At 40.7% G+C, this 25,617-nt stretch overlaps 1 protein-coding gene across 2 annotated transcripts in view; it reads right to left on the bottom strand.

Annotated features, from left to right (window-relative positions):
- CSMD3 (CUB and Sushi multiple domains 3) overlaps positions 1-25,617 on the bottom strand; it is a 1,180,750-nt gene that overhangs the window by 234,264 nt on the left and 920,869 nt on the right. For both annotated transcript variants that reach the window (XM_075920204.2, XM_075920205.2), the window contains 4 exons: positions 9,959-10,072; positions 9,234-9,329; positions 3,750-3,953; positions 1,497-1,621 (listed from right to left, as the gene is read on the bottom strand). In XM_075920204.2, coding sequence (XP_075776319.2) covers positions 1,497-1,621; positions 3,750-3,953; positions 9,234-9,329; positions 9,959-10,072 — 539 coding nt within the window. The remainder of the gene's footprint in view (positions 1-1,496; positions 1,622-3,749; positions 3,954-9,233; positions 9,330-9,958; positions 10,073-25,617) is intronic.

Here is a 25,617-nt window from a genome sequence, read left to right as displayed (position 1 = left end):
ATGTAGCCCAGCTCGGCCACATATAGGTCTCCTGCTCCCCCCTACAGCACACCAAGACCTCGGTCTTCTCCATCCTCTGAATCTTACCAGGACCCCGCACAATACTGAGATTCTCTGACCCTGGAACATCCATGGTTCTGCTGGACCATAGATGTTGCCAGACCAGAGAGTCCCAGTTTATAGAGGTGGAACCTGTGTGAACATTTTACACGATGCAAAAGAAAACCAAATCAATATTTTACAATAGGATATAAAAATGTATATAATACATTTTATTTTTCTAACTCTTTCTTAATTCAGTAAAAAACAGTGCTAGCTTTTATGACAATTTATGTGCTTGAAAAAAATCAATATTACTGAGCTCTCCATAATAATATTGAGACCTTCTTTTTCTTTTTGACAGTAAACAACAATTTTGAACCCAACATTTATAATTTTAAATCATTCTTTCCCATATTTATTTACTTGCCCTTATTGAAGATGAAATTTCTTGTTCATATTTTGGCTATTTTTTACATTTTTCTTTTGTTCTTTAACTGATTAACATAATGTAATGTGTTATCATTAAATTTTTCCAGTTTATTATTTTATCCACTCATTAAAACTATTTAATACATACACTGAAAAACACTGGTGTTAGAATTTAGTATTAATCATGGGGGCATTTCATTATTAACCTCTTTTCCCACTGAAATATTAGCTACGTATATTTTTACTCTGTCTACTTTTTCATATCTATCTATCGCTACACAGCTATGCCTATCAAAGATAATACTTCCACACTTTAGGCATCAGTTACCATATTTTCTTGACAAACTCTTCCCATGGGTTTATAAAAAGTTGTTTTTTGCCTTTATTCATGATTTGGCCAGTGCTTTCAAAGAATTCTAATAAGTAAGAAAAAGAATGATTTACCCTTCCAAGCACCATCCTAGATTATCCCTCACATAGGATCTGAATAAAAAATTATTAAGTAAGAATGTAAGAATTTTTCATTAATTTCAATGGGCTTTGGATCAGGCCCATATTGTAATAAGTTCATAATTATATATTTATTTTTCCCTAAACAGGCATACTTTTTTTAGGAAAATCTGCATAATTCACCTGAGAATGCAAACTACTTGTTTTTTATTCATAAGGACATTTAGTTATATTTATAAAATGAAACTTCAATTTCTACCGTCAGCAACAAATAATTTTGACTTGCTGAAAACATATATTGCTAATCATAAATGTTCCAGTAACGAGTTCTTTTGGAGAAAAGGTGTGTATAGATATACACACACACAGAGAGAGCCTTGCAGAGCTGCAGATACAGTGTATATATCTTTTCAGATTACTCCAGCCCCTAAAAAGAATTGTGTAACAAGTTCCATCATAACAGCAGTTAACTGCATGGTAAAATATTTACTAATAAATTATCTTTTCGTGGTGTCATCTCTGCAAACATCACTTTCAAACCTATGATGATAACAAGTGAATTCATATATTCTTACTTGAATTCCAGCTCCCTCTGGTACTGTGATCTTCCACACACAATTCAGATTATTGTCATAAGGCTCAGGGTAACCAGGAGACAAAATGGTCCCTTTGCGCTTAGTTAAAATTCCACCACAAGGCACTGGAAGTAAATGCACGAGGCAAGAAGTTTAACACAACACTGCTTTAGAAGTGAGAAAGCTGTATTAAAAACTAACACAATGAACAGTATTCTAGGGATGCAAATTTTTGTAAAGTGATACTATATTTTGAAATTCAAGTTGGCCTCAAGAAAATAAAACTCTTCCTATAATTTAAATCCTATTTTAAACTACCTGAAAAGAATAAAAGAAAATTTTAAACAGGATGGCTTTTTAACATACAGAATCATGTTTGTATCCCTCAGATAATGGTCATTTGAACTTTTACAAAGTGAAATCAATTTGAATGTGTCCTATTAACCTTATGAAACTAAAAATATTGCTACTTGTTAATAATTAACTTTAAACAGTTATATGTGCTCTAAATATATAAGGGGAAAGATCTCAGCATAAAAACGAGGTTTTGATCAGTGCTACTATTTTGTTGCCCCGACAACTAATTTAATTCTAATACTGGAAGGCTTCTATTCCACCTCCCAAGCTATTTTGTTTGCTTATGTGAGTAATCTCACTGACATGTATAGATTTACTTTATGATAGTAAAGAAAGTTATGGGTTTGCAAAATAGCGTATATACTATGCAGACCCACAGATAAATAAAATAATAAAATAAGTAAGTAAGAGGAATTTAATAATGCAAACTGTTGGTTCATGATGCTTAGCATGAATGAAAACATTGTTCAGGTCCCTTGATGCTCTAACAAGAGCAAATAAAAGAATGTTACAGCTTAATCTAGATACAAGTATTCTGCTGGTATTTTAATAGCTTGAAGAAAAGATTGACGCGATGTTTTATCATTACTATTAGAAGCCAATACATTACTCCTGTATAACACTATCAACTCCTTGAGCTGATTTCATTAGATACAAATATGAGGATTTAGAGAATATGTAGAACACAATTTATCTCTGTAATGAATATACTAGGTATATTTTGTAGTGCACATAATTGATAGAATCTGTTGGACACTACATGGATAAACTAAAGGTCAGTGTCACATAAAGTGTTTAAATAATTACTGGTAAAAGCAGGAACAGACAGCATGACTGATGTCCGATATCCATAAGGAAATACTGAAGAACTCACTAGGGAGTTAAGGCAATTTAATATGGTCATGTCTAGCACTTCAATTATTAAACCGATTTAGTTCAAAGCAATTTCTAACTCATACATATTTTATTACCTTTACTGGCACTGTGATATGTGCACATAACGAGTAATTGATACTTTTGGCCTGTAACTCTCTCTCAGTTGAAGTCTCTGAAAGTCAAACAATGCTCTCTTTCACATATCTAAAGGGTTCATTAGGACTGCAGTAAAATATTGCAACCGATGACCAAAAACAATACTGTCACCATTTGTGTGTATTCTAGATGAAAATTAAAATAAATACATAACCTTTAAAAAAAAGGTTGAAACCTACAATGCTGAGTTTGGTCCAATTTGTCAGGTGCTCAATTAGTGCAAATGTGTATATGTCCAAGAATGTGAATGGATTTAAACTGATACCAGAGCAAAATCTGCTCCGAAGTGTCCAGAGTTCGACCAGATAGAATTTTTTTCACATGGAAAAATATTTCTGACCTACTACATTAGTGTAACTACTTCTAAGTCCTTAATAAAGTAGTTTTTCTGGCAACAGCATAGGATATCTTGTCAGAGTTCCCAAGTGTGAGAGTATTTTAATTCTGCAGGAAGTCAGGGCAGTTTCTGAATCTTGATTAATGAGTAGCCATGGACTGTCACTTATATAAGTCCAAAAGAAGCAGATATTTTATAGCTGTAGGATATTTACTGTCATGTAGCTACTAAAATGTCAAAGCAAGGTTGGATTAGAAAGGGAAGCTGAAAAGTAAAGTATTCATTACCTCATTTAGGGTAAGTTAATATTGTGTTAACTTATTATATAGTAACATGAGAGTCCTTCTGGTATACTTCTATGTTCAGGGCAGTGAGTGGGAATGGTTTGAGTGCAAGCCAAGAAATCAGAACAAAAATAAGCAGTAAGTAGGTAAAGGAGCGGAGAAAAGGAAGGGATTTAGACCTAAGATAACATTCTTCATTGTATGTAATGATTAGGCCCATACAAAAATGTAGTCTTTACTTACCAACACATGTAGGGAGAGAATCATTCCACTGTGCCAAAGCATTTGGTACTGAATCACATCTAATTGCTATTGATCCATAGAGGATGTATCCTGGATTACACTCAAAAAGAACCAATGAACCAACTGCAAATTCATTTCCAATCCTTTTTCCAAATCTTGGTTCAGGCACAGAGCTGCACTGTGTTGCACTTGTTCTTGGAACAGCTGCATGCATGAAAATGATTGTGGATTCTTAATGTTATATTTGCTAAAGACATTTTCAAATTCAGATGTCTAAAATTAGTTTAAATATTCAATTGAGTTATCAGTTAAGAATATTTACATAATCCCCAATGAATCTTCAAAATATGGAATCCAAACTTTAAAATCTAAATGATATTACAATTCAGATTTATATGAACACTGATACTTTTTTGCAGATTTGCAATCATATTATAGCATCAATTCTGAGACCTTACTAAAATGGAACTGAAATTTTATACTTTGTTATGAAATATTCAGCTAATTTAAGTTTCAAAATGGCATTGCTTTGTTGGTAGCATTTTGCCTTTAGTGGCTACAGGTTAAAAATTACTGATTACTGCTGTTCAATTGGTGTTCAGACTGACAGAACGAACTACAGGAACAAGTGTTGACATCTAATCATTTCTGAGTCTGATCCTTAAAAAGATCAATAATGTGAATCAAATGCAGCATCTTAATAATAGCAAGCTTACTGATCCAGCTAAATGTAAACCCATTTCCAGATCTTCATATTTAAATGGAAGAATAAATCAGGTTGAGCAGCAGGCTGGATTGAAAATTAGTCAGATTAACAAAAATAGAAAGACATGGTATTCATAACTGGTTTCTCAAATCTGGAAACCTTTCTTATTCTTCTCAAATAACATATTACAAAGGATGAATATCACATATTCTCAACTATCACATATTGCAAAGAATGAATATAAGCAAACAACACAGGTATGCAGGGGAAAGATTAGAAAGGCAAAGGCAAGACACAAGCTCAATCTAGCTATAGACATAAAGGGTAACAAGAAGACAATGTATAAATACATTAAAAGGAAGAGGAGGACCAAGGACATGGTAGGACCATTGCTTAGTGAAGAGGGGAAACAATAACAAGAAACTTGGAAATGGCAAGAGGTGCTTAATGACTTCTTTGTTTCAGTCTTCACCAAGAATTTTGATGATGAAGGGATGCCTAATACAGTGAATGCTAGAGGAAATGGGGTAGGTTGAGAAGATAAAATAAAAAAAGAACAAGTTAAAAATTTCTTAGAAAAATTAGATGTCTTCAAGTCATCAGGGCTTGTTAAAATGGAAAGAATTGGGCTTGTTTAGTTTGGAACGGAGAAGATTGAGAGGGAACATGATAGCAGTTTTCAGGTATTTAAAAGGGTGTCACAAGGAAGAGGGAGAAAGATTGTTTTCTTTAGCCTCTGAGGATAGAACCAGAAGCAATGGGCTTAAACTGCAGCAAAGGAGGTTTAGGTTGGACATTAGGAAAAACTTCCTAACTGTCAGGGTGGTGAAACACTGGAATAAGTTGCCTAGGGAGATTGTGGAATCTCTGTCTCTGGAGCTACTTTCAAGTAGGAATAAGGGATCCTCTGGAAAAGGGCTTATTTTCCAGAGAATCGCGTCTACACTGGCGCTTTTCTCCGGCAAAAACCCCGAGCCGGAAAAAAGATGCAGCCATGTAAATGCAAATGCCGCGGGGGATATTTAAATCCCCCGTGGATTTGCAATTCCGAAGTGTCTCATTAGCATCCCTTTTCTGGAAAGGGATGCCAATGTACACACAGCTCTAGTGTTCTATGATTCTATAAATGCATCCTAGAATACCTAAAGAGCTGATAGAGGAGGAATCTAAGATTTAGCTACCATCTTTGAAAAATCATGGAAGTTGGGAGAGATTCCAGAAGACAGGAAAAGGGCAAATATAGTGTTCATCTATAAAAAGAGAAATAAGAACAACCCAGGAAACTATAGACCAGTCAGGTTAACTTCTATGCCAAGCAAGATAATGGAACAGGTAGTTAAAGAATTAATTTGCAAACATCTGGAAGAAAACAAGGTGATAGGTAACAGCCAACATGTAAAGAACAAACCATGTCAAACCAATCTGATAACTTTCTTTAATAGGATAACAAGTCTTGTGCATAAGGGAGAAGCAGTGGACGTAGTTTACCTAGACTTTAGTAAGGCATTTGATATGGTCTCAAATGATCTTACCAATGAACAAGGCAAATACAACTTAGATGGGGCTACTATAAAGTGGGTAGATAACTGGGTGGTTAACCATTCTCAGGGTATGTCTACACTACAAAGTTAGTTCGAACTAACAGACGTTAGTTCGAACTAACTTTCATAGGCGCTACACTAGCGCTCCGTTAGTTCGAATTTAATTCGAACTAACGGAGCGCTTAGTTCGAACTAGGAAAACCTCATTTTACGAGGATTAAGCCTAGTTCGAACTAGCTAGGTCAAATTAAGGGATGTGTAGCCCCTTAATTCGAACTAGTGTGAAGCTAGCCCTCCCCAGCTTTCCCTGGTGACCACTCTGGCCAACACCAGGGAAACTCTTCTGCCCTCCTCCCAGCGCCGGACCCCTTAAAGGGGCACGGGCTGGCTACGGTGCCCGTGCCAAGTGCAAGCCTGCCAGCACCCAGCCAGCAGACCCTGCACCTGGCACGGATCGAGCCACCCACCCGATGCCCCCCAGCCCTCCCCCTCTTCCCGGGACCAGGCTGGCGGCTCCCGGGAGCTTGCCCTGGACCACAAGAGGCGGGCACCCACCTGGGCTAGTGCACACATCGTGGACCTCATCCACAATCTCTGCACTAGGCACAGGAAAGTGGCCATCTAGGGCAGGAGAGCTGCCAGCCTGGCCACCCAGGAGCAGGTGTGCAAGAGAATCAAGGGGGTCCAGTGAGACCCCCGACCCTGAGCCCTGAGCTTACAATGGCCGTCCTGGGTCAGAACAAAGGTCCATCTAGCCCAGTAGCCTGTCTGCCAACAGCGGCCAATCCTAGGGACACTGGAGGGGATGGACCGAAGACAGTGACCAAGCCATTTGTCTCGTGCCATCCCTCTCCAGCCTTCCGCAAACTTTGGGCAGGGACACCACTCCTACCCCCTGGCTAATACCACTCCATGGACCCAACCTCCATCACTTTATCTCACTTCTCTTTAAACTATGTTGTAGTTCTGGCCTTCACAGCCTCCTGCAGCAAGGAGTTCCACAGGTTGACTCTTTGCTTTGTGAAGAACAACTTTCTCTTACTAGTTTGAAGCCTGCTACCCATTCCTTTCCTTTGGTGTCCTCTAGTCCTTCTTTATGGGAACTAATGAAGAACTTTTCTGTATGCACCCTCTCCACCCCACTCATGCTTTTACAGACGTCTATCCTGTCCCCCCTCCATCTCCTCTTTTCTAAGCTGAAAAGTCCCAGTCTCTTTAGCCTCTCTTAATATGGGACCTGTTCCCAACCCCTGATCATTTTAGTTGCCCTCCCCTCTCCCAGCCTCTCTCTTCCCCTCTCCCACCTCCTTTTCCCAGTCTCCCCCAGTTTTATTCAATAAAGACAGATTCCATTTTTGAACACAATTGTCCTTTATTTTTTACATCAAGAAGAGGGGCTAGGGAAGGGTAAGTGGAAGGAGGTGAGGGAGGAAAGGGGCATGAGCCCCCGATGGGGAGGACTGGGCTGGCTCTGCAGGCTTCTGGGGGTGGAAACTCTCCTGCAGCCCCCCAATTGCCCCTTCTCCCAAGATGGCAGTCTGCGGCAAGTGCAGCCGGGCTGATGGCCGAGTGCTGTGATGTGCCCAGTGTGGGTAGTCCGGGCACTCCAAGCCAGGACTGCTTTGCAAGCGGGGCACCCCTGAGAACTGTCTGTCCAGGGTGGGGGTTGGGACTCTTTAAGCACAGCCCTCGGCTAGCCTGAGACAGCATCTCCACGCTCTAAGTCCTCCTCTGATGCCCTGCCAGCACTGCTTCCCGCCATCCTTAAGCCCGGTTCAGGGCCCACTTAATGTGGACATGATAGTTCGAATTAGCAAAACGCTAATTCGAACTAGTTTTTTAGTCTGGATCCGTTAGTTCGAATTAGCTTAGTTCGAATTAACTAATTCGAACTAAGTTAGTTCGAACTAACTTTGTAGTGTAGACATATCCTCACAGTTCACAGTCATGCTGGAAAGGGCATAACAAGTGGGGTTCTGTTTTGGAATTGGTTCTTTTCAATATCTTCATCAACGATTTAGATGATGGCATAGAGAGTACACTTATTAAGTTTGCAGAAGATGCCAAGCTGAGAGGGGTTGCAAGTGCTTTGGACGATAGGGTCATAATTCAAAATGATCTGGACAAACTGAAGAAATGGTCTCAGGAAAATTGGATGATGTTTAATAAGGACAGATGCAAATTACTCCACTTAGAAAGAAACAATCCATTTCACACGTACATAATGAGAATTGACTGTCTAGGAAAGAATACTGAAGAAAGAGATCAAGTGATCATAGTGGACCACAAGACAATTACGAGTCAAAAGTGTGACATTATTGCAAAAAAAGCAAACATGATCCTGGGGTGCATTAACAGGAGTGTTGTGAGCAAGACATGAGAAGTCATTCTTCCACTCTATTCTGCACTGATTAGGCCTCAATTGAAGTACTGTGTGCAGTTCTGGGAACCATACTTCAAGAAAGATGTTGAGAAATTGGAGAAGGTCCCAAGAAGAGCAATAAAAATGATAAAAGGTCTAGAAAACATAAGCTATGAAGGAAGGCTAAAGGAATTGGGCATGTTTAGTTTGGAAAAGAGAAGACTAAGATGGGACATGATAGCAGTTTTCAGGGATCTAAAAGGGTGTCAGAGAGAGGAGTGAGAAAATTGTTCTCCTTGGTCTCTGATGATAGGATAAAAAGCAATGGGCTAAAACTACAGCAAGGAAGATTTAGGTTGGACTTCAGGAAAAACTTCCTAACTGCTAGGGTGGTTAAACATTTGAATAAATTGCCTAGGGAAGTTGTGGAATCTCTATAACTGGAGATATGTAAGAGCAGGTTTGACAGACATCTATCAAGGGTGATCTAGATTGTGCTTGGTCCTGCCATTATTGTAGGGGACTGGAATTGATGATCTCGCAAGATCCCTTCCAGTTCTAGTATTTTATGTTTCTATGATTCTATCTGATCTTATTGTTAAGAATATTTAAAATTATGTATTATAGATAATGCTAATAACCAATATAGGGATGTTTTTAATAAAACATAAAAATGGAGGGAAATTAGGCATCTAGAGCAGTTTTGTATTTCCACTATATTCTAGGGCTGCTTATCCCAGGTTATTTCTCTGTTTAATCAATTATATTTATCAAAATAAAACAAAATATTAGTATAATTCATTTATAAAGAAAATATGGAGGGATTAATGGTCAAAATTAACTGAAGTATTTTTCCAGTATCCTGTGCTACTTACCTTGATATACAAAGTGAAATCCTTTAGCTGTTACTGGACCCACTGAAGTAAATCTAATTGTGATTTGATTACCTGAGCTCAGTGGAAGGGATTCACCTACCCAAACAAATAAAATAAAACAATGAATTATCATAAACAATTTACAGTAACTAAGCCTCAACAATCACAACATATACTGTGCTTGAATTAACTTATGACATTTACACTATAAAATGTACTATTATTCTAACACTGTTAGATTTCCATTCCTGAAAAAGATAGAGCCTGATTCTCATCTGACATTAGTGGTATCCTTTCTGATTTAAAATCAATTCTTTAAGACTTTAAAACCCTACTGACATGCTCCTTATCCACTCAAAAAATAATTTTGCCATGTAGTCTCTGCCACAATTTATAAGTACTTTAATACCAAATAGTATATAATACATTGAAAAACAAAAATTGTCCAGAAAACACAAAGGGAATAAACCAAAAAAGTAACTGTGCTAGATACATATTACTAGAAAAATCCAAGAAAACTAAAGATTACATTTAATCATTATTTTTATCAGCCCAAAACTGTTTTGAATCACTACTGATTAGTTTCTTTTCAAAATATTCATATTAGATTTCCAGTGCAATTTGCTTCTAAGAAAAGATGACAGTGGTTTCATCTTTTCTTACATTCCAAGTCTAAATCACTTTAAAGTAAATAATTGATGCATGACAGTTCCATTAAAGAATACCTGAATGGGATCCTGAAAGGGAGGATAATAAAGATGATTGCTGTGTTGGGCCATCATACACCTCAACCACATCATGCAGCGATGTCTGGAAAAATACAAACTGGCCAAACACCACTGGTCAAAAGGAATGAGAAAAAGCAATAGAAATTGATTAGGGAAATAAAAAGAGAGGGAACAGAACATGAGTTAATGTAATATTTTTCTATTTTATTGAAGAGAACCAGTACATATTCATTGATTTTCTGACCAATGCACAATTATGTTATTTTTAAATTATAGGAAAAGTAAACGGATGTAAAAATGTCTAATCCTACATACCGTAAAATCGAGAGTATAGTGCACACTTTTTTTTCCTGTTTTTTTAACCTCAAAGTCGGGGTGCACATTATCCATAGGAGGTTTTTTTCAAAAGTTTTAAATTCACCCTCAGCAGGCACGAGATAGGCGGGGGAGGGAGGGCAGGCATGGGCTGGGCTGGGGTGGGGGAGCAGCAGGCATGGCAGCTGAGCGAGGGAAGCTCTCCCAGCAGGCACGAGCTCGGTGTGCCGGCAGCTGGGTGCGGGAGGCTCCCCCAGCAGGCGCGAGCTCGGCACACCAGCAGCTGAGCAGGGGATGCTCCCCTGGCAGGTGAAAGCTCAGCACGCGCGAGCTCAGCTGGGTAGGGGGACCCTGCGGCAGGTGTGAGCTCAGCTGGGCAGGGGGCCTGGCGGCAGGCATGAGCCCCTTCCTTCCTATGCATACCGTAAAATCTCGAGAATAATGGGGGTTCACATTACAGATGAGAGTTTAATTTATTCAAGAATTTTGACCTTTAAAAGGCAGATGCGCATTACACGTAGATGTGCGTTATACTCGAGATTTTACGGTGGTTAAAAGCATATATAGCGAGATCACAAATTAATTTGTATAAACACTTAATCATAATAGAAAAGAATCATAATTATTGTGCTGCTAAAAGAAATAGCTTTTTTGCTAAACATTTAATGCAAACATCTTTGTTACTGCACTATAACATTTAGCATCTTTTTCCTGGGTTTTTATTTTACCTCAGAAATGGTTAGTCCTTTTGGAAGTTTAATTTGCTTTAGTATGATTTATTTTTCTTCACAACTGCATTTTAAAATCTAGTCCAACTTTGAACTTTGTAGCGTACAATAGAAAAACAACAACATTTAAAGAAACCAACACATCCTGGTGTCTCTATTTTAAAGCACAAAATTTATCTATTATTATTATCAGCATCATTGGTGTGATGAGGTGCATTCACCCTATATTCTGCAGGAGGGGGGTTAAACCAGCTCTCAGGGCTGAGAAAGACACTCCCTCTTCACCTTACTGGGCATGCTCAAACTGTATAGCTATAAAAGAGAACAGCTCAGGCCAGTTGGGAGGCAACTTTAGCAGACAAACCCCAAGCAATAGAGGAGAAACGGAGATCTACACCAGAGCTGAAGAGATTGCAGCAGAAAACAGCGTAGGGGAAGGCAATGGCTACCTAGCAAGTGAGCCGACATTGAGAAATCAGCATGTTTTGGTCAGAGCTTTTCCCCATTGACTCAGTGGCTGGAGCTACAGTCACTAACCGAGCCCTGGGCTGGGGTCCAGTGGAGTGGGAGGGCCTGGACTCCCCTGCCAGGTGATGTAAACCTTTCCCCTATCTCCTGTCCTTTGAGAGAGGACTATACAATCCTGTGAGTTGGGATGAATTTATCTATTTTAGCCACTGGGACATACTGCCCTGTGATAGGGGTGTGTTACTGAGTGTTGATATTGAACTGTACTATCATGTGAATAGGGGTATGTTATTGACTATAGTAATTGGACCACACTACCCTGTGGATTAGGGTGAACTACTGACTCTTGCTATTGAGCCATCCCACCCTGGGCCATTGGCTGCACTGCCCTGAGAATAGGGTGAATTATTGGCTCTAGACTTTAGGTCACACAGCCCTGTGAATAAGGACAAGTCATTGTCTCTAGCTATTATGTCCCACTACCCTATGAATAGGGGTAAATTTATAGACTCCTGCTATTGGGACACCCTGCCCCAGGGATCAGGATGGATTTGCTGACTTTGATGGGTAGGCTACTCAGTTGTAGAACTGTGGGTGGAGCTATAGGCATGGACTGGGAAGAAATGGCCAACAATTACACCGGTGTGACAAAAGAGAAATGGGTGCACTCACATCACAGTGGGTAGGGCCACCCCATTCACATCATACATGGGCTGATTTAATTCCTTAACATAAGAGAATATTTCTGCATGAGTGAACTACATTAGAATTGGAAATTGCAAATTTGGATTCAGAGAGAGATACACATACACATACTGAGCTATTACAATACAATTTAAATGTAACTATGACAGAATGAGCAGCAGGAGGAGCTACCCACCCTGTGTACATACCTATGATCTCAGATGGGATCATACTTTGAACAGCAAGGTCCTTTTACTACTAATAACATCATAGGTACACTTGTGTTATTAGTGTGCTAAATATATCAGAGTTACAGTGGATATGTCTCCTCAAGCTGGAATTAACAATTCTAAACACTGCATATCTACACTAGAGATGGAAGTCCCTGAAAGACTTAGGACATATCTACACTGCATACTCCTGATGGCAGAGTATAGAGTACACTTACTTCACACTGCTCTTGCACAGGTATAAACAGTGGTGTAGGCAGTGAAGCCCAGCTTAGGTGAGCAAACACATGCCTGAACCCTACTGGTATGTACATGCCCAAGAAGTGCCTCCCTCATCTACACTACAATTTTTATCAATGTCCTGCAACCTCCCCAGTGCTGCAAGAAAACATTCTGATAGTGGAGAAAGATTCTGTCAACCCCCTTCTGCAGAATCATTACCCCAAATTCAGAGAGTTGCTGGAGCCTTTCCCTGTTGCAGGGAAAGACACTGTGGAAATAACTGCTTTTCATAGTGGTGTGTTGTTACATCTACCCTACATACTGTGATCAATGGTTTGTCAGGTATGCACAGCCATAGACTACATGTTGACTGTTGTACTAGAACAGGGGTCTCCAAACTTTTCAGCCCGAGGGCCGCATTAACTATCAAACAGCAGTTCGGGGGCCGACTACACACTTGAGGTCCAAATAAAAAACAATCAAAACATGGATGTTGTTTTTAATTATTTATTTAATATTATTTTATTCAGTTATTATTTAATAACACATTGATACACTACACATGAACACCTGTATTAGTGTGAATGGTGAAATTGTTTCCTGGATGCCAAAATAGCAGACATTTCTGGCTTTGCGAATCCGTTTCTCCCGGAAGGGGGGGGGGCTTTTCCCCCTGCTCTCCCCTTCCTCTGCACGCTGTCCTCCCCTCCTGCTTGCCACCGCTCACTCCTTCCCCCCCCCGGGCGGAAGGGGTCACCTTTTTAAAGTTCCCGCCGGGGTTCACGTTCCCCCGCACGTCGCCGGGCGGGCGTTACCACCACCACCCATCCTGCCCCCTGATTGGCCAGCTGCCCTGTCAGTCTGGGCGGGAGAACACCGCCCGTGCTAACCCCCGCCCCCTGCGCCGTTTGCCGCCTCGCGGCCACTTGTCACCAGAGCGGCCCGCTTCTCCTGCCCCGGCGCGGCGTGAGTACACGCCGCACACCCCTGACAGGGCCCCCCCCTCCCACGGCAAGAAGGGCCCGTTCGGCGGCACCCCAGGGACGGTCTCCACGGGCCGGATGAGAGGGCCTCGCGGGCCGCATCCGGCCCGCGGGCCGTAGTTTGGAGACCCCTGTACTAGAAATACATTGACAAGAAATGAAATTATTTGTTGGTCTTAGTCTGGCTGTAGATACATCCACAAAACAACTATCCTCACTAAAAACTCATTGACTAACAACCTTAAAAAGAATAGAGCACAGGATTTTCACTCAGTGGTCAGCAGGTTCAATAGGCAGGTTGTTGCCCACCATTTCCATGATGCTCCAGAGTTTTTCTGGATGAATGCATGTGGGTTGGCAAGAGACTGAGCCATTCCTTTCTGCTGGATCTTGACCCAGGGCCCAAAGAAGGAATGTACAAAGTATCTCAGTCTCTTTAACAATCACTCCTGGACTGTTTCCTAGCTCCCCACAGTCTCTTTGGTTTGGGGTGTGGTCACAACCCATCTTCCATACAATGAGACTTCCCAATCAGTAACAGCAACTCAGATAGTCTACTGAGTATTCCCATGCTGCCTTCATGATGTTATTTTCCCTTAGCAGAGAGTGGGGGGCTGAAAAAAGACAAGCTTACGGTCCATAAACACCATCAAAAAGAGCTAATAACTATGGAGTTCAAATTATCCTTTCATTCCTACAGCTAAATCAATGTAGCACACAAGCTAAAATGCAGAACATGGGTAGGATATTGGGGGGCAGCTAACCCTACCAATGCTTATGTTATTCTGAATAAATAGTTTGAATGCTCAAGGTTTTAAAATTCATACCTTTCTAAAGAGCTAAAAGCATTTAAAATAATCATACACTGTAACAGAATCTCAGTTATAGGAATCTGAAATTTCTAAAATTCAAGAAAAAGCATACAGACTAATGTTCAAAACATAGAAAAAGGTGCTGGGGAGGAAGAAAGGCATATACAAAACTTCAGTCTGTTCAAATATTAGATGATTTTATAATAGTACAAAAATTATCTTTTATCATTAGGTGAGATAATACTAATTGAAGCACGTTTTCTCTATGCACGGGGCAATGAATGTAACACACCTATCAGGGTACGTCTACACAGCACCTTTATCTTGAAATAACCTACATAATTTGAATTATGCAATTTCAATAGCTTATTTTGAGCTTATTTTGAGATACAGGCAGTCCCCGGGTTACGTACAAGATAGGGACTGTAGGTTTGTTCTTAAGTTGAATTTGTATGTAAGTCGGAACTGGTACATATTGTAGAGGAAACTCTAGCCAAACATTTCTCCAGAGCTCAGTTTTATTCTCCCACACCTCACTTCTCTGAGTCCTTTATTCTCAAGCTTTATTCTCAAGACCCTCCTTCCAGCCGACAGCGGGGGGTGTTGGAGCTGCCCAGGGGCGTCTGCGGGGCCAATGGACCCAAAGCTGGCGGGGCGGGGTGCCTTCCCCACTGTTGCCGCCTCCCGCGGCACGGGGGGTGCTTTCCCTGCGGCACTCGGGGCAGCGCCGGCTGAACCGCCTGTCAGGCGGCGCGTCTTGGCGGTCCCGCAGCCCGCATCCTCCGCGGCAAGAAAAGCCACTCCGCGTCTTCCTGGTCTGCTGGAGGGGGGGGGGCGCAGCTAGTGCGGGGTGCCTCCCCCACTGTCGCTGCCTCTGGTGGCGTGGGGGGCGCTTCCCCCCAGCAGACCAGGGAGACCCGGAGCAGCTTTTCTCTCTGCAGAGGACGTGGGCGGCGGGACCGCGGCATGTCTCGGCGGTCTGCTGGGGGGGGGGGGGGCGCAGCCAGTGTGGGGTTGCCTCACCTCGTTCGTAAGTAGGGATCTGACGTAAGTCAGATTGATGTAACCTGGGGACTGTCTGTGGTCTATTTTGAAATTCGGCACTGTGTAGCTAAATTTCTACACAGCACCAAATTTCAAAATAGATCACTATCCCAATAAGTCCCTTAATCCTCATGAAATGAGGTTTAGTGGGACGTTGGAATAGCATACTCGTTATTTTGAAAGATATTTTGAAATAACGGGCATGCTGTCAAGATGTGGAATACACTATTTCGGGATACTAGAAGTATCCCGAAATAGCGCTGTGGTGTAGACATATTGTTAGTGAAAGAAGAGTTTCTAACTGTCCCCTACCTGTATGCTATTTTGTATTCATACAGCAGCTAGCAAAGATGATAGAGCTAATGGTTTCTGTTATGTAACTATCTAACTTTGGCACTTTTCTCAGATGCTAATTTTTGTTATAGATCAAGAGCCACAATCTGCTACAAATGGAACAATAATTGTGAAACTGTCAAAAGCAGAATGCAAGAATTACTCTAATATACATCGGGTTTCATTGACTATTGTAAAATACAAGCATGGCAACAGTGTATATGTGGCTCAATTAAAAAAAAAGATGATATTTCATTTCAATACCTGGTAAGTATTTCAGGAGCCTTGTCACCTTTAGCTTTGCCTTAAGCATCTACCACTACCCCCATGCAACTTCACTAGTACTAGCAATGATGGGAGCAAATTATAGAAAAGGCATTACCAACCACCATATTTTCAGTAGGTTTAACCTAGTCTTGACCTTAGCAACATATTGGTAAAAATGCCAGTTCCTGTTATTGTAGCACTCCCACTTTTGCAACACCCAGTATGCATCTAAAGAAAGGTGGGAGGGGATTTCCTAGTAAAGGTGCTAGTGTTAGACATTGTATCATTCTCAATCATCAGCATAGCACTGAATCATTTATCAAGCACGAGAGATCTTCACTATGCTGAAGATCAATGATTCTGCAGTTGATCTTCTGAGGTTCGATGTAGCGAGTCTAGTGAAGATCCACTAAATCAAACTCAGAGGACACCGTCATCAGTGCTGGTACTCATGCATGGAAGGAAAGCAGACAGGAGCTTTTCTTCCCATCCAACCTCCCACTGTTTGGATAGCGCGGAAATGTTATTTAAGATACATTGACTACAGCAATAGAATGTATTGTGTTTTACCAAGACCTAAAGGAAATACTAAAAACTACATTGTGCAGCTTGTATGTGTATGTGTGCATGTATGTACATGTTGGAAAGAAGCATGTAACTGAAAATGAAAACTGATCTAAGGTATTTTAAAAATGTCTCTTTTATTTAAGATTCAATTTCTATACTAAATTTGTATCCACAAGGTATTATTTCAATCTGCATTAAAGTCAGGGAAAAATTGCACTGAATTCCCCAGTGCTTGGTGAGCCCCAAGCCATTTGTGCGCTATAATTATTTGATTTGTTCTTATTCTCTCTCTTGTAAGTATGATAAAGAATAAAAATGGCAAAATAAATTAAATGAAACCCATTTTACGTATGATTCCCATTTCTTCCATGAATTTAACAATTCAGGGTTAAGGCTCTTCAACTGGGAATTTACACAGAAATTACCATATCATCTAATCTACTGCTTCAAAGACAGAATTAATGATTTAATGTAACAGGTTATAACTAGACAGACAGTTCAAGAAAGGCAGATAGATCTGGTGGAGGATTAGGGTGAATTCACTAATCCAATACCCAAGATGAAGTGTGAGAAGATTTTTTAATTTAATCAAATATTCTTATAAAAACCCTATTAGGGTGCATCTACACTGCACCCATAGCTCAAAATAAGCCATGCAAGTTGTGTAGCTTTTTTCGAGTATATTTCAAAAAAGCTTATTTTGAAATTTGGCACTTTTTATTCAGCACTAAATAAGTTGAAATAAACTACTATTCTGAAACGTCACTTAATCCTCATGGAATGAGGTTTATAGGGACATTGGAATAGCAAGCCTGTTATATTTCAAAATAATGGGCTTGCTATCAAGATGCAGAAAACGCTATTTTAGAATACCAGAAGTATCCCAAAATAATGCCTCTGTTTAGACGAACCATTACTTACCCGTATAACAACTGCTATTACAGTAAACTTCCGATAATCCGGCACCTTTAGGACCCAGGGGGTGCCGGATTATCAGATATGCCAGACTATCAGAAGGGGGACTATGAGGGGTCTGGACTGGGGTGGGAGGGGATGCCACCCCAGATCCCTCATAGCCCCCCCTTACGATAGTCCGGCTCTGCCCTAGGCGTCCCTGATTCAGCTGCTGCTGGTCAGTTTCAGCAGCAGCTGAATCGGGGATGCCTGCAATAGAGCAGCTGGGGTGCTGCCGGGTTGGTCCCGCAGCGCTGAGGGGCGGCGCTACAGCACCAACCCAGCAGCACTCCAGCTGCTCTTGGGGACACCTGGGACAGAGCAGCTGGGGTACTGCCTGGTTGGTCCCGTAGCGCTGCCCCTCGGGGCTGCGGGACCAACCTGGCAGCACCCCAGCTGCTCTTGGGGATGCCTGGGGCAGAGCAGCTGGAGTGCTGCTGGGTTGGTCCCGCAGCGCCGAAGGACAGGATCTGTTTCAGCAGCGGCTGAATCGGGGACCCCTGGGGCAGAGCAGGTGGGGTCCTGCCGGGTTGGTCCTGCAGCCTCCAGGGGCAGCGCTACGAGACCAACCCGGCAGCACCCCAGCTGCTCTGCTCCCGGCTTCCCCGATTCAGCTGCTGGTCAGTTTTAGCAGCAGCTGAATGGGGGAAGCCTGTCCGGCTGCCCCAGGAATTCCGGGTTCCTGATGGTGCCAGACCATCAGGAGTCTCGGAGCATTGGATGCCGGACTAATGGAGTTTTACTGTATTTATTTGAAGTGTATTGTGTAAAAAAGGCAGAACTGCCTCATTTCCTTTTCAGTTCCTTTACACTGCAGATATCAGGAAGGGTGTGGCATGGACATGTGCATAAACACATCTCAAAGAAATTAAGGTTACTTGTAAGAGAGATTCTTTGAGATGGAGTCCACATGTTCTCATTCTTCGACCAATACCTTAAACAGAGGAATACACAAAAAACACTCACAGAAGGACAGTCACTGTATAGCAGTTTAGAATTTAGACATTCTGAATTGTAATTTGATTGCAAGTTTAAATACATGTTCTAATACAGTTAGAGATCTGTTGAGCTGTAACTGTTTGTCCTTTACCTTTTTCAGGAAAGGCTACAAAGATATCAAACATTAAGATCTGTGAATAGGAAGGCAAAGACCTTTGAACTTCTATGTGGTTTCTGTTCATCTTTGCAAGAGTGATGATTGAGAAAAAATACAAGTAGATATATTGTTTGATTTAGATGAAAATCTTAAACTAGGGTGATACCCTATACTTATGAAATATGATGTAAGGAAAATCTCGCACCAGGGCTTGGGAATTTTGATCCTCTCCTAGCTGATGTTATTGCCATTAATTGAGCAGTTGTATAAGACAAACAGGTCAACTAGGTCACAAGCAGCTCAAATGGTGGATCCATCAAACAGGATAGGACTACTTTGACAGACAAAGGGGAAACCAGATCTTCAGCCAGGCTGTGTCCAGACTCAGGGGTTTTTTCGAAAAAAGTAGTCTTTTTTCGAAAAAACTTCACCTGCGTCTAGACTGCAGCCGTGTTCTTTCGAAATTAAATCGAAAGAACGTGGCTTTTCTTTCGACGGCGGTAAACCTCATTGTACGAGGAAGAACGCCTTTTTTCGAAAGTGCTCTTTCGAAAAAAGGTGTTCTTGAATGCAAACAGGGGTTTTTCGAAAGAGAGCATCCAGACTGCCTGGGTGCTCTCTTTCAAAAAAGCGGCTTGCTTTTTTGAAAGTTCCGCTTGCAGTCTAGACGCTCTTTTTCGAAAGAGGCTTGCAGTCTAGACATAGCCCCAGAGGGTAAGTTCTGATAGCACATTTTATAAACCTTCCCATATATGGGTAAGAAAGCACCAAGTAACCTAGAATAGGAGGATGCCCAGCAGATGTAGGGTCTACACAACAGGGCTTAACTCGAAATGAGCTACGCAAATTGAGCTACGTCAATTGTGTATTTTATTTTGAAATAGGGAGTGTTGATACAACTCTTATTTCAACATAGAGCACTCTTCCTACAACTTCCCTTATTTCTCATATAATGAGGGTTACAGGAGTGAGAGAGTAAGAAGTCCGCCAGCTTGACAACCTTTTGACACTATTTCAAAATAACTGCTTGCTGTGTAGCTGCGGACTAAGTTATCTCAGAATAATGCTAATTACTTTGAAATGGTGTTGCAGTGTAGATGTACCATAGAGACGAAGTGCACCATGAAGGAACTTTCTGAAAAATTGAATTTGAGATGGAGAAAATACTGCAGGAAGATCTGGATGTGATATGCAACCCAAAATCATTTGTTTGTTTGTTTCTTTCTTTGTGAAAAGACTGACAAATAGAGAACTTAGCCTTGGAGAGTGCTTCTTCCAGACAAAAAAGACAATTTTAGTGTCTATTATTAGCAAACCTAACCATGTGAGAAGTGGTGCACTGCTTAGGGTATGTCTACACTACAGAGTTTTTTCAGAAAGGGCTTGATCCAGCCTGCTTCACACATGCCACGGCGTGAGCTGTAAGACTGGTTCAACCTGCCTTTTCCCCCCTTGTTTTAAAGAAGACCTAAAACAGACTTCATCAGGAGTCTTTCTGCTAGTCCAGTGGAAGCTGGAATCTTTTGCCACCCTAGGTGGTGGCTAAAGAATTGAAATCACAGAGGGTATGTCTACACTACCCCCCTAGTTCGAACTAGGGGGGGTAATGTAGTCATACGGAGTTGCAAATGAAGCCCGAGGCGTACAGCTAGTTCAGATTAGGAAGCCTAATCCGAACTAGCTAGTCCGTGCTGCGTGTAGCCGCGCGGCAAGGAGTCCGAACTAGCCGGCATTTAAAAATGGCGCCGGCCGGCTTTATGCAAATGAAGCCCAGGAAATTCAAATCCCGGGCTTCATTTGCAACTCCGTATGACTACATTACCCCCCCTAGTTCGAACTAGGGGGGTAGTGTAGACATACCCTAAGAGCTAAAGTCACTGGCTTGGCCTGGAGCCAGACCCATTGCAGCCAGCAAGATTTCTGGCAGGAGCAACCATCAGGTGGCCGGTAGGAGTGGCGGCTGGCGGGAATGACCGGTGGGCAGCCGTTAGGAGCAGTGACAGGTGGTGCAAGCAAACCACAAGAGCAGCACAAAGATGGCATGGCCTCAGGCTCAATGAGTGGAATCATCAGGATAACGTGTCAGGGTCAGCACTGACTGGACAGAGCTGTAAGTGGGGCATTTGAAGTGTGGTACAGAAATTGTTTGGTTAAATGAATAACCCTTACATTGTTGAACTAGTGAGCCCGAGGGGCAAAGGACATTCCTCAATCCATTTGAGCTGGGATGGTTACTCGTGGGGAGTTAGGAACTATGTTTGTTGTATTTTTCCAAGTTAATGATATGTAACTTCTCTCCTTTCATTAAAAGATTCTTTTCTATACTCAGACTCTATGCTTGCGAGTGGGGAAGCATTGCCTCTCAGAGTCGCCCAGGGGTGTGTGAATTTCCCAGGCTACTGGGTGGGGGCTCAAGCCGGTTCTGTATTGGATGGATGAAAAGGGACCTCTAGATATTGAACCTTGCCCTGGCTGCTGCTGGCACTACCTGGCAGAAGGGTTACAGATATAACTGCAGTGGAATGGGTATGTGCACAATCACGTGGAGGATAATAAGTCTGTCTGTCTGTCTAAGTCTCTCTTACCAACAAAAGTTGGTTAAATAAAATATATTAATTCATCAATCTCATCTCCTTAATTCTCTTGGACCATCACAGCCTCAACTACATTGAATGTTTGTCTTTGTGTCTCTCTAGGTACTTATGTGAACCTCATCATTATAGCATTTAGATAACTATAATAACTCGGAAGATAATTTAAGATACAAATATACAGTAGATGGAAGAAAATCCTGGGAAAATCAGCAGAAAGAAGCAGTTTGTTTGTATATTTTCAAAAAGGTTCTATTATTTTGCTGGATCCATAAAGTAGCAATAGATTAGATTACAAAATTTACTTCTGCTTTTGCCATTTTCCCATTTTAGTTCAAAGCATTAACAGAAATGACGCATATATTTTAAATAACAGTACACAGTGAAATACCCTTATTCTGATTGTAATAATTTTTCTCTCAACAAAAATTAAGCTGCTCCATGAAACTAAACTCTCATAAACTGCAAGGATGATGTAAGCATAATTGATTATGTAATGTGAAAAGATATGCAAAAGTTTTGTATAATTTATGTTTACTGCAATAACACTGGTTGGAGCTGCACAGACATTCTGAATAACTGCATTATATATGTGACAAAAATAAGGGCAGAGTGAACCAATTATTAGGAATTTATGTCAGTCACCCGTCAATACAGAGTGCAGTGATATCACAAATCCTTTTAAAATAGTTTGGAGCCTCCTTTTTGCATATACTTTATGTCAAAGGATGATAACATTAAGGGTTAGAAAATTCAATTCTTACTCAAGTTGAACACTGAAATTGTCCCATGGATGTTAATGGGACAAGTCGATAAGCGCTTAAATAAGTTGTTCCATTGACATCAGTGGTATAATTCACGTAACACAGGTTGCAACACAAATTGAACACTCTAAATATAAGTGTCAAATTCATTGCTGATATAACTATATTGAGATTTAAACTACTCTAACCGTTGCTAGTATCTCAGCCTAGAGCATCAATCTATTTAATGTTTATGGAAGAAGTATGATATGACAATACCTTAGTCATTCTTTCACTAACAAATCTGATTTTAAAAATAATATAATTTCTGTAATTCTTACAACACATTAGAGGAAATCAAACTCAATGACAAAATTCCTAGTAACTTCTATAGGATGTAGATACTACCTAATTTATTTAATGTACATGTATTTTCAAGTAATAGCCATTCCTGGAGGAAATAATGTAATACATCTACCTTAGTTGCACTATATATCAGTGATATTTCTACATTTTAATATTATGATTATTACTTTGTACACTGACCTTCAATTTATCTTATGCAATTTACAGGCTTGGTATAATTGGCAAGCTACTGAGGCTATGTCTAAAATACAGGTTACTTCAATATATTTTATGTTGCTCAGATATGTGAATAGTCCATGCATCTGAGCAATGTAAGTTTATACTGATCTAAGCTCAGTGTGGACAGTGCTATGTCAGTGGGAGAGCTTCTCCCATTGACATAACTACTGTCTCTTGTGGAGGCAGAGGTTATTAAGCCAATGGTAATACAGCTACGCTGCTCTATCTGCTGTAGTATAGACATAGCCAAAGCAAATAAATGTATGAATTAGCCAGGAGAGATTCAAAGGTCATTGCTAAATTGTGCATAAAGTCATGGGGAAAATCTCTGTAAGTCTTTGTACATTCTTGGAAATAAAGACTTGAAATGGTGACAGTTTCAACTGGCTTTTCTGGAAAGCAGATGTAAATCTGGAGGTATTCAACCATCAATAGATGTAGTAGTTGTAATATACCTAGACTCTATCAAATATTCTGAGGCATTCCTGAACATTTCAAATTAATGCTTAGAGGCTAGCAGACTTTTTCCAGAACAGGAAAGATGTCTGTTCTATTAAAATGGGAAGATATATATACCTTTTAGTTTCCGGGTGAGATTAGTTAAATAATTCATCGTTAATTTCTTTCCAGCATGTTTATTATTTGAATATTATAAAACCAAATCCATTTTCCCCTGTCACTGCTTCCAGAGAGTATGTAATGGGGGGTGACCTGCTGCTAGTCCTCTGGACTTCATTGTTAGGGGAAAAGGATATGGAAAAAGGGATGGAGTGGGGGTTGAGGGCAGGTATGGAATGATGGCAGGGTGGGAAGAGGCCTGTCTTGGATTAGGGGTGATTTGGGGAGTCATATGGGGGGCTGTCACATGCCCCATGCCCCTCTTATGTTCCTCTTTAGCAGTTGCCACCATCTGAAATTATTCTTTCATGAGATCAAGCCTGCTGGCAATATGACACCTCCAGATGCAGGCCACAATGGAGCCTCTTCACACCTCTAGATATACCAGCTCGGACCTTTAATCTTCACCTAAAATAAGGTTCACCTCCCAAATGCCCCTCAGGGTTCACCTCTGCCTGATATTTTCTTCTCTTGAAGTTCCACTCAATCTCTTCATTAGCATTTGACTCACTATCTAAATTAACTTCTATTGCAAGACATACAACAGATAATCATCACCTAGGGTACGTCTACACTAGCCCCCTAGATCGATCTAGGGAGGCTAATGAGTCAACCAGAATTGCAAATCAAGCCCGGGATTTAAATATCCCACGCTTGATTTGCATGATCCCAGCTGGTCACCATTTTAGAAATTGACTAGCCCGAAGTAACTGCTTGCGTCTACACGTGGCAGTGAAACAGGATTCCGGAATAAAGCCCCTAAATCGAATTAGATGGTAAACCTCATTCGACGAGGAATACCATCTAATTCGATTTAGGGCTTTATTCTGGAATCCCGTTTTACTGCCACATGTAGACGCGGGCAGTTACTTCGGGCTAGTCAATTTCTAAAATGGTGACCAGCCGGGAACATGCAAATCAAGCCCAGGATATTTAAATCCCGGGCTTGATTTGCAATTCCAGTCGTCCTCATTAGCCTCCCTAGATCGATCTAGGGGGCTAGTGTAGACATACCCCTAGTTCTCTCATAAGTGTCTCCCATATCTAGTCTGGTGGAACTACATATTTACCTGGATGATCATCCTTTAATTTCCATTTTAATTTTCTAGTAGATTTACACACACACACACACACACACACACACACTCCTAAATAGAATCTTCACATAGATTTCACAAAGATTATAACGTCCACTGTGACACAGACTTTCAGCAGAAACCTTACATGACAATCTTTGGTGAATCAGAATGTAATATCAAACCTGTAGATCCCTGTAACCCACACACTTCTGTGCCTTTTGCTAGTTGGCATCAAGAGATCTTTGTGTCATAGAGTTGTACTGAAAGAGTCCAAATTTCTGGAAGGTAATCTGTCTGGGCAGGTGTCTAAGTTTCTCTTCTCCCCACCCCATGAGTGGGGTAACAAATAAGACTGGGTGGAAATGTAAGAGCTGTCTCTCAGAAAATATCTTCTGCCCTAAAGCAGGACTTGAGGTAACAGTGAATTCTCCAGGGATAGCTCTGCTCCCAGACAAGGGAACCGTTGCATCCAAGTCTCTGCTAATAAGGGGAAGAAACTGATCTGCACTAATGCATTATGCAAAAACTACCTGAATTGTGTTTGCATGGGTTTCAGAAATGAATAAAGTGAGATATTAAACTGAAGTCAATACTAGTTTTCAATTCTTTCAATGCTTCCTTTGTATCTCTGCATAATGATATTCAAAGTATGAAATGACACTAAAGAAAAAAAGAAAATGCTGAGCTAACAGGATAACCACCCATGGTAAGGAAAAATGTAAATCTTTATTTATTTATATAATGTAGATTCTCAGAGTTTATACCAGAAGAGGCCATTACAATCATCTAGCCTTACCTTAATTAGGATTGGTTAAAAATAATTTTAACCAAAATATTCAAAAGTTTGAAATTAAAAAACCCTAATATTATTTGTCATAGTCCAGATTCTGCTACTCTTACTAATGTAGAGCAATACCTTGCTCTTTGAGTTGTCTCGTTGATTTTTGCAACCAGACTAATAATAGACAGCCAATTAAAATACCATACTTTAATTTATTATGGTTAATTTTCTGTGCATGTTAAATTATGAATAAGTTGTAATGAAGAGTTGACCTGATTATTTATAATTAAGTTTTACTCATGAAGAAATCAAATCAGCAAATTGATGATTCTCCTCATCAAAATATTCCACATAGAAAAATTGCAACATAAATTAATGAAATGTAAAATAATTGTAAATTGGAAGAGACCCATCTTCAGTAAGACCTCATTGCATTCCCCACTCCTGATTTAGTGCATACTCAACCTGAGTAGTTACACTGATTTCAGGGGGGCAATCTGTATGAAAAAGAACTATTATCATGAGTAAGGTTTATAGGGGCATGTCCTTGAACGGT

The sequence above is a fragment of the Pelodiscus sinensis genome, chromosome 2 (assembly GCF_052426305.1).
Source record: "Pelodiscus sinensis isolate ZL-2025 chromosome 2, ASM5242630v1, whole genome shotgun sequence".
Taxonomy (NCBI): Eukaryota; Metazoa; Chordata; order Testudines; family Trionychidae; genus Pelodiscus; species Pelodiscus sinensis.
The sequence above is the reverse complement of the archived record's forward strand: the minus strand, read 5'-3'. Positions and strand labels throughout refer to the sequence as shown.